The 16,881-nt window shown below is 38.7% G+C and overlaps 1 protein-coding gene across 2 annotated transcripts in view; it reads left to right on the top strand.

The window, feature by feature from the left end:
• CCDC138 (coiled-coil domain containing 138) overlaps positions 1-1,323 on the top strand; it is a 160,389-nt gene extending 159,066 nt beyond the window's left edge. For both annotated transcript variants that reach the window (XM_053707614.1, XM_053707615.1), the window contains exon 14: positions 831-1,323. In XM_053707614.1, coding sequence (XP_053563589.1) covers positions 831-1,002 — 172 coding nt within the window. In that variant the 3' untranslated portion in view covers positions 1,003-1,323. The remainder of the gene's footprint in view (positions 1-830) is intronic.
• Positions 1,324-16,881: the final 15,558 nt, after the last annotated feature.

Raw genomic sequence — 16,881 nt, 5'->3', positions numbered from 1 at the left:
GCCCCCTTATCTCAGTTCTTTTGACAGACTTGCATTTTAGCCAATCAGTGCTGTCTCATAAGTAGCTCCACGGGAGTGAGCAGAATTTTATCTATATGGCACACATGAGCTAGCACTGCCTTCAGGGCTTAAAAATAAAAATATGAGCTGACCTAGGTTTTAGATTTCAACAAAGAATACCAAGAGAACAAAGCAAACTTGACGATAAAAGTAAAATGGAAAGTTGTGTGCCCTATCTAAATCAAGAAAGTTACATTTTGACTAGACTGTCCCGTTAACTGTTGAGGTAGGGATACCACAGGCAAAATCAGCTAATGCTGATATAAAGGTAAATGAGCTATTTGTAAACAATTTAATACACCCCAACAGGTAAAATGGATCATTGGGTACACTGTCACTTTAAGTTGGGGAGATGGGAACTGTGAGAGAATCAAGATATTCTGTCCCTGCAAAATCATCAAAGAGTACCATATTAAAATATTTAGCGTGTTTCTTTCGCATAATTAATTTGCACAGTGTTTCTGATATAATGTTACAAGCATAGAATTGAGATCATTCCCCGCCTCCTCCTTGTTATGGGTGCCACCATTTTGAAAGCCAGCTTTCAATACATTCCAGTGCTGCTGTGTTTGCACATGTGCCACAACTCTCCTTCAGACACCTGTAGTGAAACGTAGGTTACAAAATGGTGGCACACATAATAAGGAGGGAGTTGCATGACATTTATTTAGTGTTTAATGTCCCCTTAATGGGAAGGTTTCACATTGTTTCTATGAATAATTTACTGAGAGACATTCATCATTGTGACTTTTTAATGCTTTTTCTTCCAGGAGCAATAAGAAGTTCTTTCAGCTTTTTAGCATTCCACTGTTAATTCAAGAAATGCAAAGGACAGCAAACTCGGAACACGCCTTTCTTGTTATTAATTTGAACTCCATTCTCTTTCATTTGGGCCTAGCAAAGACTAACTCTAGTTTAGGTAGTGCAAGTGCCAGTCATTGAATGAGTTTACAGCATATTTATATTCCTGTACAGATCTTAAATATGTGCAATTTTGGAAATGTAATTTGTTTCTAGGAGGTGATTTTAAAGATGTAAGTGTTAAAGGTTCTAATTATTTGCATGTTATTCAAGTTGTTTAACATTCAGAATGTTGTTTTAATTATTCTAAAACAAACACTTTTATTGCTGTTAACTTCTATATTTATCTGTTTTGATATTTGTTGTCAGTGCATTTAGTCCACAATTGCAATATGGATGTAAATATATTTTGTTTGATGTAATTATTTAAAAAATTAAAAAACAACTTGTGCTAGAACAGAATATTATTATCATTTATTGCTAAAGCACCAATGGATTCTGCAGCACGGTAAGAATGGGCATTTGGTGAAGAGTAATATCTACAATGCCCATGAGATACCTAGTGATGCATATCATCATTATAATTGTTTATGTCAAGGACAGGTGGACTTGTGTGCTTATATATTATTATAAAAGGAGAAAAGCAGAGGGAGCATTTAAAGCATCTGAGGTAAGAAATTGTAGAGAAGTTAATGTAATTTGTATGCATCCCTGAACAGGTTTGTTTTTGTGCAATGCTTGAGGGAAGACTTACAGAGCAGGGCAAAGAGTTCCATAGATTAGATCAAGTTCTAAAGATGTCCACTAGACCAGAAGTTCACAAATGAATGTAACCTTTTTTCAGTGAATAATACAATACATTTGTAACAGGCAGCATGGGTCTTAGCATAAGTAAACTCTTGTTTTTTGAGCCTCTTATTTGTTACCAAAAACAATGAATATTAGAATTGAAAATCCTAAGAAGAATTAAACTAACTGCTGTTATAAATGTCTCTTCAGCACTGTATTTCAAATATTAGACACTTGAAAGAATCCACAGCACCAAATGTTATGAACCAAACTTAGGAGTTTATTGTAGTGGGTACAAACAAATACATTGTTTCGGGAGCAATTCCCTTAATCATGCACGTAGGTGTGCACTAAACCTTTATAGTGTTTATAGGAAAATACTTAACCCTTCACATACTTATAACTGTTCCTAATAGTATAGCGTTACCTGGCTGACATCATACAATAGTACATTCTGTTACAAACACACTGCTTTATTTCTATACCATCCCCTTATTATTAACTAATTCTAATGTGCAAACCTATAAAAAACATAAAATACCTATACTAGGCAGAGGCCACTGATAATAACCTTAAAGAAACACAGCAAAAACCAACTCCCTATTTAGGCCTGCCGGTACCATGGTGTTAAGCTTGTGGATCCCTATTGCCCCCTCTGCGTAGTTTACCTATGCCATCTATGATTTGCCACCTAAATTGGCTTATGCTGTGCCCAGCTTCTAAAAAGTGACTGGATACTGGGGCATTTCAATCTCCACAACAAATATTAGACCTGTGTTGGCTCATCCTATCTCTCACCTTTCTGGTTGTCTCCCCCAAGTAAATTCTGGAACAGGGGCATTTTATTAGGTAGACGACATAGGATGAGTCACACGTGTAATGTTCCCTAATCCTAAACTTTCTACCTGTTAAAGGATGCAGAAAATCTTTACCTTTATTTACTGCATTGCAGCTGGCACATCCCAAACAGGGGAAAGTGCCTGTGTTTTTAGATGTTATATAGGTCTGACTCTGTACTTTCCTAGAGCCCACATCACTCTTTACTAACTTTGGTGCTGTTCAAATATTAGACACGGGCAAAACTTAAAGGGATATGAAACCCAAAACGTTCTTTTGTGATTCATGCAGAGCATACAGTGTTTTATACAAGTTTCCACTTTTTTTTTTAATCTAATTTGCTTCATTCCCATGGAATTCTTTGTTGAAGAGATAATGCTTTTTTGCACTACATGGCAGGATATAGTGCTGTTATCTACTGAACTCGCAAATGGATAACATTCTTGCAAAACTGCTGCCATATAGTGCTCCAGACACGCGCAACCTCCTGATCTTATGCCCCTGCTTTTCAACAAAAGATGCAAACAGAACAAAGAAAATGTGATAATAGAAGTAAATTAGGAAGTTGTTTAAATTTGTATGCTGTATCTGAATCGTGAGAAACATTTTGGGTTTCATTATTTATTTAATACAATTTATGAAGAGAAATAGTCAGTGTGTGTAAATAAAACTAATTAAACAAATTAAAGGGACATGAAACCCACATTTTTTCTTTCACGATACAGATAGAGGATACAATGTTAAACTACTTTTTTATTTACTTCTATTATCAAATTTGTTTTATTCTATTGGTATCATTTGTTGAAGGATCAGCAATGCACTATTGGTTTCTAACTGAACTCATGGGTGAGCCAATCACAATCAATATATATATGCAGCTACCAATCAACAGCTAGAACCTATGGTCTCTGCTTTGAGCTTGCCTAGATAAACCTTATATCAAAGGATTACAAGAAAAGGAAGCAAATGAAATAATAGAAGTAAATTGGAAAGTTGTTTAAAATTGTATTCTCTATCTGAATCGTGAAAGAAAAATTTTGGGTTTCATGTCCCTTTAACCATCCCAAAACAGCATTAAAATAAAAGGATAAAAATTACAGACATCCTATACTCAACACTGTAAGAATTTACACTTAACAAAAAGGATCTTATGTCAAAAACCTTTCACGTCTAAAAATGAATATATACATATATCAATAATCAGCCTTGTGCAAACAAAGTCTATATACAATCTTCTGTATATCTGTATGACCCTTCAAGAACAAATAACAATACTTCCTTTAAAATAAACAATCACACATTTATTAAAGAAAGATAAATAACAAGATTACTTGTTACTGTTTACAAGATTAAAACACAGAAAACAATTTAACAGGGAAATAGTAAATAAAATTATATTACCCCGTTTGCTTCTGTGGGAGGCCTTTAGGTCATGGAATGTAACTTGATGTTTTCCCTTCAGAGAGGCGCTCTGTCTACTGTTTTCTCTCATGCCTCTTAAATACCCTTTAAGATCGCTGAAAATATACTTTTGGCCATGTTCCAAATAAGGTGATCTGAACTATTGTAAGCTTTTGCAACTCTCATCAATCCTTTTCTATCCATATATGATCTCGGCACTTAGCATGCGTAACTGACCACCTCAGCATTACATCATACTTGATGTTAAAATAGTCAGAAGGACAGACTAACCTCTCTGTAATAATAAAGACACATTTTTTATACTCATTAAAATCTTACAGTCCACCCCTTTACTAGGCCTTATAGTGTAATGGCAAGGTTTAGCACATTACTTTATAAACTATTCTCTTTATACAAAAATTAACATAAACAAAACAATTATACATTTAACAACAAAAAGAATCAAACTTAAAAATAGCTGTTTCTTTGCCACATTTAACCCATTTTGTGTAACACTAGACTGGCCTTTGTCTAATGCCATGTTAATACGTGTAGTATCATAATGTTTATTTTGATGTTGTTGATTGTCCTCATCATCTTCCAAAATATAGTTCAGTTACATACATTGACTGAACATACATACATACCCCAATCATGATCTCCATCTTGAAGTTGTCTTAGTCAAACCCAAAGTACCCATGCAGTCCTCTGAAAATGCAAAATAATTTAGTCCTCCATAACCCTCCATAATCAGCCATAACAACATTAGGACATGGATTTTCTCAACTTGAAGATAGGTTGTCATCTTTCTGGGATTTGTTCAGATTCTTTTTAAGAAAAATCAAATGCAGTATCTGATAATTCACATATTTTTAAAATCGTTTAAGATAATATCATTTTGAATAGTTTTTGTTTTCTTATTCGTTATTTCAAACAAATAAAACAAGATTAACTTTATTCGTAATACAAAAAGAACAATCCATTTTAGGAACAAATTAGCGACTTTTTTATACATAAAATCTCTTTATCATTACTAAAACTATTACATTCAAAAGGTCTAACATTTTGTCAAAATATGGATTTATTTGAGCTTTATTTACTACAATATTTTGAGCTACCAACATATTTACATTGTCAATATGCTGTGATACTCGTTTTCTTCATAAATGGAAAGAAAATCAGGTAAGCATTATGTATGTTTTTATCCAATTTGTATTATTGCCCCTTGTAAATTTGGTGTATCAATTGGAAGTAAAGTCCTTCCAGGCGTTTTATTCAGTCTACAAGTTATTAATTTATATGGTGTGACACCTGTAGTAGCGTGTGGGATAGATTTTATGGTCATTGAACATAAAGGTAACGTTTTGCCCATGTTGAAAGTTATAGGAAGCACATGAAATTTTTTTTGGGAAAAAATCTAAACATTCCGGAGGAATACAAACAAAGGGCATATTTTGCTTATTTAAAACACATTAAAGTTCCATTTCTCTTGTTAAGTGTATCCAGTCCACGGATCATCCATTACTTATGGGATATTCTCCTTCCCAACAGGAAGTTGCAAGAGGATCACCCACAGCAGAGCTGCTATATAGCTCCTCCCCTAACTGCCATATCCAGTCATTCTCTTGCAACCCTCAACAAAGATGGAGGTCGTAAGAGGAGAGTGGTGTTTTATACTTAGTTTATATCTTCAATCAAAAGTTTGTTATTTTTAAATGGTACCGGAGTGTGCTGTTTATCTCAGGCAGTATTTAGAAGAAGAATCTGCCTGCGTTTTCTATGATCTTAGCAGAAGTAACTAAGATCCATGGCTGTTCTCACATATTCTGAGGAGTGAGGTAACTTCAGAGAGGGAATGGCGTGCAGGTTTTCCTGTAATAAGGTATGTGCAGTTAATATTTTTCTAGGGATGGAATTTGCTAGAAAATGCTGCTTATACCGGATTAATGTAAGTAAAGCCTTAAATGCAGTGATAGCTACTGGTATCAGGCTTATTAATAGAGATGCATACTCTTATAAAAATGTAATATAAAACGTTTGCTGGCATGTTAATAGTTTTTATATATATTTGGTGACAAAACTTATTGGGGCCTAGTTTTTTTTCCACATGGCTGGTTTGATTTCTGCCTAGAGACAGTTTCCTGAAGCTTTCCACTGTTGCAATATGAGTGGGAAGGGCCTATTTTAGTGCTTTTCTGTGCAGCTAAAAATACTGACAGAGACATTCAGCTTCCCTCTGCATGATACAGGACATCTCTGAAGGACTCAAAAGGCTTCAAAGTCGTGTTTGAGGAGGGTAACAATCACAGTAGACTGTGGCAGTTGTTGTGACTGTGTTTAAAAAACGTTTTTGTCATTTATTATTCTGTTTTTGTTATTAAGGGGTTAATCATCCATTTGCAAGTGGGTGCAATGCTCTGCTGACTTGTTATATACACTGTAAAAATTTTGTTAGTGTAACTGCCTTTTTTCACTGTTATTTCAAATTTTGTCAAAATTTGTTTCTCTTAAAGGCACAGTAACGTTTTTTATATTGCTTGTTAACTTGCTTTAAAGTGTTTTCCAAGCTTGCTAGTCTCATTGCTAGTCTGTACAAACATGTCTGAAACAGAGGATACTTGTTCATTATGTTTAAAAGCCATGGTGGAGCCCCATAGGAGAATGTGTACTAAATGTATTGATTTCACCTTAAACAGTAAAGATCAGTCTTTATCTATAAAAGAATTGTCACCAGAGGGGTCTGTCGAGGGGGAAGTTATGCCGACTAACTCTCCCCACGTGTCGGACCCTTCGCCTCCCGCTCAAGGGACGCACGCTAATATGGCGCCAAGTACATCAGGGGCGCCCATAGTGATTACTTTGCAGGACATGGCTGCAATCATGAATAATACCCTGTCAGAGGTATTATCCAGATTGCCTGAATTGAGAGGCAAGCGCGATAGCTCTGGGGTTAGACGAGATACAGAGCGCGTAGATGCTGTAAGAGCCATGTCTGATACTGCGTCACAATATGCAGAACCTGAGGACGGAGAGCTTCAGTCTGTGGGTGACGTCTCTAAATCGGGGAGACCTGATTCAGAGATTTCTAATTTTAAATTTAAGCTTGAGAACCTTCGTGTATTGCTTGGGGAGGTATTAGCTGCTCTGAATGACTGTGACACAATTGCAGTGCCAGAGAAATTGTGTAGGCTGGATAAATACTATGCAGTGCCGGTGAGTACTGATGTTTTTCCAATACCTAAAAGGCTTACAGAAATTATTAGTAAGGAGTGGGATAGGCCCGGTGTGCCCTTTTCCCCACCTCCTATATTTAGAAAAATGTTTCCAATAGATGCCACTACACGGGACTTATGGCAGACTGTCCCTAAGGTGGAGGGAGCAGTTTCTACTTTAGCAAAGCGTACCACTATCCCGGTTGAGGACAGTTGTGCTTTTTCAGATCCAATGGATAAAAAATTAGAGGGTTACCTTAAGAAAATGTTTATTCAACAAGGTTTTATTTTACAGCCCCTTGCATGCATTGAGCCTGTCACTGCTGCGGCGGCATTCTGGTTTGAGGCCCTGGAAGAGGCCATCCATACAGCTCCATTGACTGAAATTGTTGACAAGCTTAGAACTCTTAAGCTAGCTAACTCATTTGTTTCTGATGCCATTGTTCATTTGACTAAACTAACGGCTAAGAATTCCGGATTCGCCATCCAAGCTCAAATCCTGGTCAGCTGATGTGACTTCAAAGTCTAAATTACTCAACATTCCTTTCAAGGGGCAGACCTTATTCAGCCTTGTTTGAAAGAAATTATTGCTGACATTACTGGAGGTAAGGGTCATACCCTTCCTCAGGACAGGGCCAAATCAAAGGCCAAACAGTCTAATTTTCGTGCCTTTCGAAATTCCAAGGCAGGTGCAGCATCAACTTCCTCCGCTTCAAGACAAGAGGGATCTTTTGCTCAATCTAAGCAGGCCTGGAAACCTAACAAGTCCTGGAACAAAGGCAAGCAGGCCAGAAAGCCTGCTGCTGCCTCTAAGACAGCATGAAGGAACGGCCCCCTATCCGGCGACGGATCTAGTAGGGGGCAGACTTTTTCTCTTCACCCAGGCGTGGGCAAGAGATGTTCAGGATCCCTGGGCGTTGGAGATCATATCTCAGGGATATCTTCTGGACTTCAAAGCTTCCCCTCCACAAGGGAGATTTCATCTTTCAAGGTTATCTGCAAATCAGATAAAGAAAGAGGCATTCCTACGCTGTGTGCAAGACCTCCTAGTAATGGGAGTGATCCATCCAGTTCCGCGGACGGAACAAGGACAGGGTTTTTATTCAAATCTGTTTGTGGTTCCCAAAAAAGAGGGAACCTTCAGACCAATTTTGGATCTAAAGATCTTAAACAAATTCCTCAGAGTTCCATCTTTCAAAATGGAAACTTTGGACCATCCTACCCATGATCCAAGAGGGTCAGTACATGACCACAGTGGACTTAAAGGATGCCTACCTTCACATACCGATTCACAAAGATCATCATCGGTTCCTAAGGTTTGCCTTTCTAGACAGGCATTACCAATTTGTAGCTCTTCCCTTCGGGTTGGCTACAGCCCCGAGAATCTTTACGAAGGTTCTGGGCTCACTTCTGGCGGTTCTAAGACCGCGAGGCATAGCGGTGGCTCCGTATCTAGACGACATCCTGATACAGGCGTCAAGCTTTCAAATTGCCAAGTCTCATACAGAGATAGTTCTGGCATTTCTGAGATCGCACGGGTGGAAAGTGAACGAGGAAAAGAGTTCTCTATCCCCACTCATAAGAGTCTCCTTCTTAGGGACTCTTATAGATTCTGTAGAGATGAAAATTTACCTGACGGAGTCCAGGTTATCAAAGCTTCTAAATGCTTGCCGTATTCTTCATTCCATTCCGCGCCCTTCGGTGGCTCAGTGTATGGAGGTGATCGGCTTAATGGTAGCGGCAATGGACATAGTGCCATTTGGGCGCCTACATCTCAGACCGCTGCAATTATGCATGCTAAGTCAGTGGAATGGGGATTACACAGATACATATTCTGGTGTTAAGAGCAATATTCAATGCTCTTCTGGCTTGGCCTCAGTTAGCAACACTGAGGTTCATCAGATTTCAGTCGGACAATATCACGAATGTGGCTTACATCAACCATCAAGGGGGAACCAGGAGTTCCCTAGCGATGTTAGAAGTCTCAAAAATAATTCGCTGGGCAGAGACTCACTCTTGCCACCTGTCAGCAATCCATATCCCAGGCGTGGAGAACTGGGAGGCGGATTTTCTAAGTCGTCAAACTTTTCACCCGGGGGAGTGGGAACTCCATCCGGAGGTGTTTGCTCAATTGATTCATCGTTGGGGCAAACCAGAGTTGGATCTCATGGCGTCTCGCCAGAACGCCAAGCTTCCTTGTTACGGATCCAGGTCCAGGGACCCAGAAGCGACGCTGATAGATGCTCTAGCAGCGCCTTGGTTCTTCAACCTGGCTTATGTGTTTCCACCGTTTCCTCTGCTCCCTCGACTGATTGCCAAAATCAAACAGGAGAGAGCATCAGTGATTCTAATAGCGCCTGCGTGGCCACGCAGGACCTGGTATGCAGATCTAGTGGACATGTCATCCTTTCCACCATGGACTCTGCCTCTAAGACAGGACCTTCTAATACAAGGTCCTTTCAATCATCCAAATCTAATTTCTCGGAGACTGACTGCATGGAGATTGAACGCTTGATTCTATCAAAGCGTGGCTTCTCCGAGTCAGTCATTGATACCTTAATACAGGCACGAAAACCTGTTACCAGGAAAATCTATCACAACATATGGCGTACATATCTTTACTGGTGTGAATCCAAGAATTACTCATGGAGTAAGGTTAGGATTCCTAGGATATTGTCCTTTCTCCAAGAGGGTTTGGACAAAGGATTATCAGCTAGTTCCTTAAAGGGACAGATTTCTGCTCTGTCTATTCTTTTGCACAAGCGTCTGGCAGAAGTTCCAGATGTCCAGGAATTTTGTCAGGCTTTGGTTAGAATTAAGCCTGTGTTTAAACCTGTTGCTCCCCCATGGAGCTTAAACTTGGTTCTTAAAGTTCTTCAAGGAGTTCCGAACCCCTTCATTCCATTGATATTAAGCTTTTATCTTGGAAAGTTCTGTTTTTGATGGCTATTTCCTCGGCTCGGAGAGTCTCTGAGCTATCTGCTTTACAATGTGATTCTCCTTATCTGATTTTTCATGCAGATAAGGTAGTTCTGCGTACCAAACTTGAGTTTTTACTTAGGTGGTTTCTAACAAGAATATCAATCAAGAGATTGTTGTTCCATCATTGTGTCCTAATCCTTCTTCAAAGTTTTACTTACAAGCTACTAAAGATTTTCGTCAAACATCTTCCCTGTTTGTCGTTTATTCTGGACAGAGGAGAGGTCAAAAAGCTTCGGCAACCTCTCTTTCCTTTTGGCTTCGGAGTATTATACGCCTAGCCTATGAGACTGCTGGACAGCAGCCCCCTGAAAGAATTACAGGGAGTGCAGAATTATTAGGCAAATGAGTATTTTGACCACATCATCCTCTTTATGCATGTTGTCTTACTCCAAGCTGTATAGGCTCGAAAGCCTACTACCAATTAAGCATATTAGGTGATGTGCATCTCTGTAATGAGAAGGGGTGTGGTCTAATAACATCAACACCCTATATCAGGTGTGCATAATTATTAGGCAACTTCCTTTCCTTTGGCAAAATGGGTCAACAGAAGGACTTGACAGGCTCAGAAAAGTAAAAAATAGTGAGATATCTTGCAGAGGGATGCAGCACTCTTAAAATTGCAAAGCTTCTGAAGCGTGATCATCGAACAATCAAGCGTTTCATTCAAAATAGTCAACAGGGTCGCAAGAAGCGTGTGGAAAAACCAAGGCGCAAAATAACTGCCCATGAACTGAGAAAAGTCAAGCGTGCAGCTGCCAAGATGCCACTTGCCACCAGTTTGGCCATATTTCAGAGCTGCAAAATCACTGGAGTGCCCAAAAGCACAAGGTGTGCAATACTCAGAGACATGGCCAAGGTAAGAAAGGCTGAAAGACGACCACCACTGAACAAGACACACAAGCTGAAACGTCAAGACTGGGCCAAGAAATATCTCAAGACTGATTTTTCTAAGGTTTTATGGACTGATGAAATGAGAGTGAGTCTTGATGGGCCAGATGGATGGGCCCGTGGCTGGATTGGTAAAGGGCAGAGAGCTCCAGTCCGACTCAGACGCCAGCAAGGTGGAGGTGGAGTACTGGTTTGGGCTGGTATCATCAAAGATGAGCTTGTGGGGCCTTTTCGGGTTGAGGATGGAGTCAAGCTCAACTCCCAGTCCTACTGCCAGTTTCTGGAAGACACCTTCTTCAAGCAGTGGTACAGGAAGAAGTCTGCATCCTTCAAGACATGATTTTCATGCAGGACAATGCTCCATCACACGCGTCCAAGTACTCCACAGCGTGGCTGGCAAGAAAGGGTATAAAAGAAGAAAATCTAATGACATCGCCTCCTTGTTGACCTGAACTGAACCCCATTGAGAACCTGTGGTCCATCATCAAATGTGAGATTTACAAGGAGGGAAAACAGTACACCTCTCTGAACAGTGTCTGGGAGGCTGTGGTTGCTGCTGCACGCAATGTTGATGGTGAACAGATCAAAACACTGACAGAATCCATGGATGGCAGGCTTTTGAGTGTCCTTGCGAAGAAAGGTGGCTATATTGGTCACTGATTTGTTTTTGTTTTGTTTTTGTATGTCAGAAATGTATATTTGTGAATGTTGAGATGTTATATTGGTTTCACTGGTAAAAATAAATAATTGAAATGGGTATATATTTGTTTTTTGTTAAGTTGCCTAATAATTATGCACAGTAATAGTCACCTGCACACACAGATATCCCCCTAAAATAGCTATAACTAAAAACAAACTAAAAACTACTTCCAAAACTGTTCAGCTTTGATATTAATGAGTTTTTTGGGTTCATTGAGAACATGGTTGTTGTTCAATAATAAAATTAATCCTCAAAAATACAACTTGCCTAATAATTCTGCACTCCCTGTACAGCTCATTCTACTAGAGCTGTGGCTTCCACCTGGGCCTTTAAAAATGAGGCCTCTGTTGAACAGATTTGCAAGGCCGCGACTTGGTCTTCGCTTCACACTTTTTCAAAATTTTACAAATTTGATAGTTTTGCTTCTTCGGAGGCTGTTTTTGGGAGAAAGGTTCTTCAGGCAGTGGTTCCTTCCGCTTAATCCCTGCCTTGTCCCTCCCATCATCCGTGTACTTTAGCTTTGGTATTGGTATCCCATAAGTAATGGATGATCCGTGGACTGGATACACTTAACAAGAGAAAACATAATTTATGCTTACCTGATAAATTTATTTCTCTTGTAGTGTATCCAGTCCATGGCCCGCCCTGTCATTTTAAGGCAGGTCTAAAATTTAATTAAACTACAGTCACCACTGCACCCTATGGTTTCTCCTTTCTCTGTTTGTTTCGGTCGAATGACTGGATATGGCAGTTAGGGGAGGAGCTATATAGCAGCTCTGCTGTGGGTGATCCTCTTGCAACTTCCTGTTGGGAAGGAGAATATCCCATAAGTAATGGATGATCCGTGGACTGGATACACTACAAGAGAAATAAATTTATCAGGTAAGCATAAATTATGCTTTTCTTCAGATTTGATAAATATGTAAATTGCCCATGATATTGGCATTGGTAAAGGTTTCCCTGTTAAATGCCATTCTTTTACTATTATATAAGGAATATAAGAATTTTGCAATTGCACCAAATCTGCTTTATTTTTTATTATTATTATTTTTTATGTAATTGCCGAAATCTCAGGTAGCTTATTGAACTGCCACAATTTTACTTCTTTTGCAACCTTTTTAGCACAAGCATCAGCTAAGCTATTTTGTTCATTATGTTCATCACCTTTAGAGTTAGCTTTTACTTTAATTATTGCACATGGCGCAATTTACATTTATTTAGCAAATCCCAAATATGCTTCAACAGATTTGTATGTACCAATGGTTTTCCATCACATGACTTAAAACCATTGTACATATACAAAGGAAGCATTGTGAGTGTGTTAACCACATATGAACTATCACTATAAATGTCAATAGCCATATCTGCACATTGTTCCAATGTATAACAAACAGCAGCCAATTTAGCATATTGAGAAGAATGTAACTCACATGAATGCATATCTATTTTATCAGGTGAAATTATTGAAAAACCTGTATACGCTTTACCATCCTCATGATAAAATGAACCATCACAGTAAACATCTGCACTTTGCACCAAAACATTTAAACTTGGATTGAGAGGAAAAGGAGGACACAATAAAGGAAGTGAATATTCATGTGATTCACCTTCATATAGCAAACATGCTGGCAACAAAGTTATTTCCTTTAAATATAATGTCTATATTTCTTTCATGTAATTAGCAAGAGTCCATGAGCTAGTGACGTATGGGATATACATTCCTACCAGGAGGGGCAAAGTTTCCCAAACCTCAAAATGCCTATAAATACACCCCTCACCACACCCACAATTCAGTTTTACAAACTTTGCCTCCGATGGAGGTGGTGAAGTAAGTTTGTGCTAGATTCTACGTTGATATGCGCTCCGCAGCAAGTTGGAGCCCGGTTTTCCTCTCAGCGTGCAGTGAATGTCAGAGGGATGTGAGGAGAGTATTGTCTATTTGAATGCAGTGATCTCCTTCTACGGGGTCTATTTCATAGGTTCTCTGTTATCGGTCGTAGAGATTCATCTCTTACCTCCCTTTTCAGATCGACGATATACTCTTATATATACCATTACCTCTGCTGATTCTCGTTTCAGTACTGGTTTGGCTTTCTACAAACATGTAGATGAGTGTCCTGGGGTAAGTAAATCTTATTTTCTGTGACACTCTAAGCTATGGTTGGGCACTTTGTTTATAAAGTTCTAAATATATGTATTCAAACATTTATTTGCCTTGACTCAGAATGTTCAACTTTCCTTATTTTTCAGACAGTCAGTTTCATATTTGGGATAATGCACTTGAATTAATCATTTTTTTCTTACCTTCAAAAATTTGACTCTTTTTTCCCTGTGGGCTGTTAGGCTCGCGGGGGCTGAAAATGCTTCATTTTATTGCGTCATTCTTGGCGCTGATTTTTTTGGCGCAAAAAATTATTTTCCGTTTCCGGCGTCATACGTGTCGCCGGAAGTTGCGTCATTTTTTGACGTTATTTTGCGCCAAAAATGTCGGCGTTCCGGATGTGGCATCATTTTTGGCGCCAAATAATGTGGGCGTCTGATTTGGCGCTAAAAAATATGGGCGTCGCTTTTGTCTCCACATTATTTCAGTCTCTTTTTTTTCTTTGCTTCTGGTTGCTAGAAGCTTGTTCTTTGGCATTTTTTCCCATTCCTGAAACTGTCATTTAGGGAATTTGAATAATTTTGCTTTATATGTTGTTTTTTCTCTTACATATTGCAAGATGTCTCACGTTGCATCTGAGTCAGAAGATACTACAGGAAAATCGCTGTCTAGTGCTGGATCTACCAAAGCTAAGTGTATCTGCTGTAAACTTTTGGTAGCTATTCCTCCGGCTGTTGTTTGTATTAATTGTCATGACAAACTTGTTAATGCAGATAATATTTCCTTTAGTAAAGTACCATTGCCTGTTGCAGTTCCTTCAACATCTAAGGTGCAGAATGTTCCTGATAACATAAGAGATTTTGTTTCTGAATCCATAAAGAAGGCTATGTCTGTTATTTCTCCTTCTAGTAAACGTAAAAAATCTTTTAAAACTTCTCTCCCTACAGATGAATTTTTAAATGAACATCATCATTCTGATTCTGATGACTCTTCTGGTTCAGAGGATTCTGTCTCAGAGATTGATGCTGATAAATCTTCATATTTATTTAAAATGGAATTTATTCGTTCTTTACTTAAAGAAGTACTAATTGCTTTAGAAATAGAGGAATCTGGTCCTCTTGATACTAATTCTAAACGTTTAGATAAGGTATTTAAATCTCCTGTGGTTATTCCAGAAGTTTTTCCTGTTCCTAATGCTATTTCTGCAGTAATTTCCAAAGAATGGGATAAATTGGGTAATTCATTTACTCCTTCTAAACGTTTTAAGCAATTATATCCTGTGCCGTCTGACAGATTAGAATTTTGGGACAAAATCCCTAAAGTTGATGGGGCTATTTCTACCCTTGCTAAACGTACTACTATTCCTACGTCAGATGGTACTTCGTTTAAGGATCCTTTAGATAGGAAAATTGAATCCTTTCTAAGGAAAGCTTATCTGTGTTCAGGTAATCTTCTTAGACCTGCTATATCATTGGCTGATGTTGCTGCAGCTTCAACTTTTTGGTTGGAAACTTTAGCGCAACAAGTAACAGATCATGATTCTCATGATATTATTATTCTTCTTCAGCATGCTAATAATTTTATCTGTGATGCCATTTTTGATATTATCAGAGTTGATGTCAGGTTTATGTCTCTAGCTATTTTAGCTAGAAGGGCTTTATGGCTTAAGACTTGGAATGCTGATATGGCTTCTAAATCAACTCTACTTTCCATTTCTTTCCAGGGTAACAAATTATTTGGTTCTCAGTTGGATTCTATTATCTCAACTGTTACTGGTGGGAAAGGAACTTTTTTACCACAGGATAAAAAATCTAAGGGTAAAAACAGGGCTAATAATCGTTTTCGTTCCTTTCGTTTCAACAAAGAACAAAAGCCTAATCCTTCATCCTCAGGAGCAGTTTCAGTTTGGAAACCATCTCCAGTCTGGAATAAATCCAAGCCTGCTAGAAAGGCAAAGCCTGCTTCTAAGTCCACATGAAGGTGCGGCCCTCATTCCAGCTCAGCTGGTAGGGGGCAGGTTACGTTTTTTCAAAGAAATTTGGATCAATTCTGTTCACAATCTTTGGATTCAGAACATTGTTTCAGAAGGGTACAGAATTGGTTTCAAGATGAGACCTCCTGCAAAGAGATTTTTTCTTTCCCGTGTCCCAGTAAATCCAGTGAAAGCTCAAGCATTTCTGAATTGTGTTTCAGATCTAGAGTTGGCTGGAGTAATTATGCCAGTTCCAGTTCCGGAACAGGGGATGGGGTTTTATTCAAATCTCTTCATTGTACCAAAGAAGGAGAATTCCTTCAGACCAGTTCTGGATCTAAAAATATTGAATCGTTATGTAAGGATACCAACGTTCAAGATGGTAACTGTAAGGATTATCTTGCCTTTTGTTCAGCAAGGGCATTATATGTCCACAATAGATTTACAGGATGCATATCTGCATATTCCGATTCATCCAGATCATTATCAGTTCCTGAGATTCTCTTTTCTGGACAAGCATTACCAGTTTGTGGCTCTGCCGTTTGGCCTAGCTACAGCTCCAAGAATTTTTACAAAGGTTCTCGGTGCCCTTCTGTCTGTAATCAGAGAACAGGGTATTGTGGTATTTCCTTATTTGGACGATATCTTGGTACTTGCTCAGTCTTTACATTTAGCAGAATCTCATACGAATCGACTTGTGTTGTTTCTTCAAGATCATGGTTGGAGGATCAATTTACCAAAAAGTTCATTGATTCCTCAGACAAGGGTAACTTTTCTGGGTTTCCAGATAGATTCAGTGTCCATGACTCTGTCTTTAACAGACAAGAGACGTCTAAAATTGATTTCAGCTTGTCGAAACCTTCAGTCACAATCATTCCCTTCGGTAGCCTTATGCATGGAAATTCTAGGTCTTATGACTGCTGCATCGGACGCGATCCCCTTTGCTCGTTTTCACATGCGACCTCTTCAGCTCTGTATGCTGAATCAATGGTGCAAGGATTACACAAAGATATCTCAATTAATATCTTTAAAACCGATTGTTCGACACTCTCTAACGTGGTGGACAGATCACCATCGTTTAATTCAGGGGGCTTCTTTTGTGCTTCCGACCTGGACTGTAATTTCAACAGATGCAAGT

The sequence above is a fragment of the Bombina bombina genome, chromosome 3 (genome assembly GCF_027579735.1).
Source record: "Bombina bombina isolate aBomBom1 chromosome 3, aBomBom1.pri, whole genome shotgun sequence".
In the NCBI taxonomy this organism is placed as follows: Eukaryota; Metazoa; Chordata; class Amphibia; order Anura; family Bombinatoridae; genus Bombina; species Bombina bombina.
This window is presented reverse-complemented; position numbering and strand designations above follow the sequence as displayed.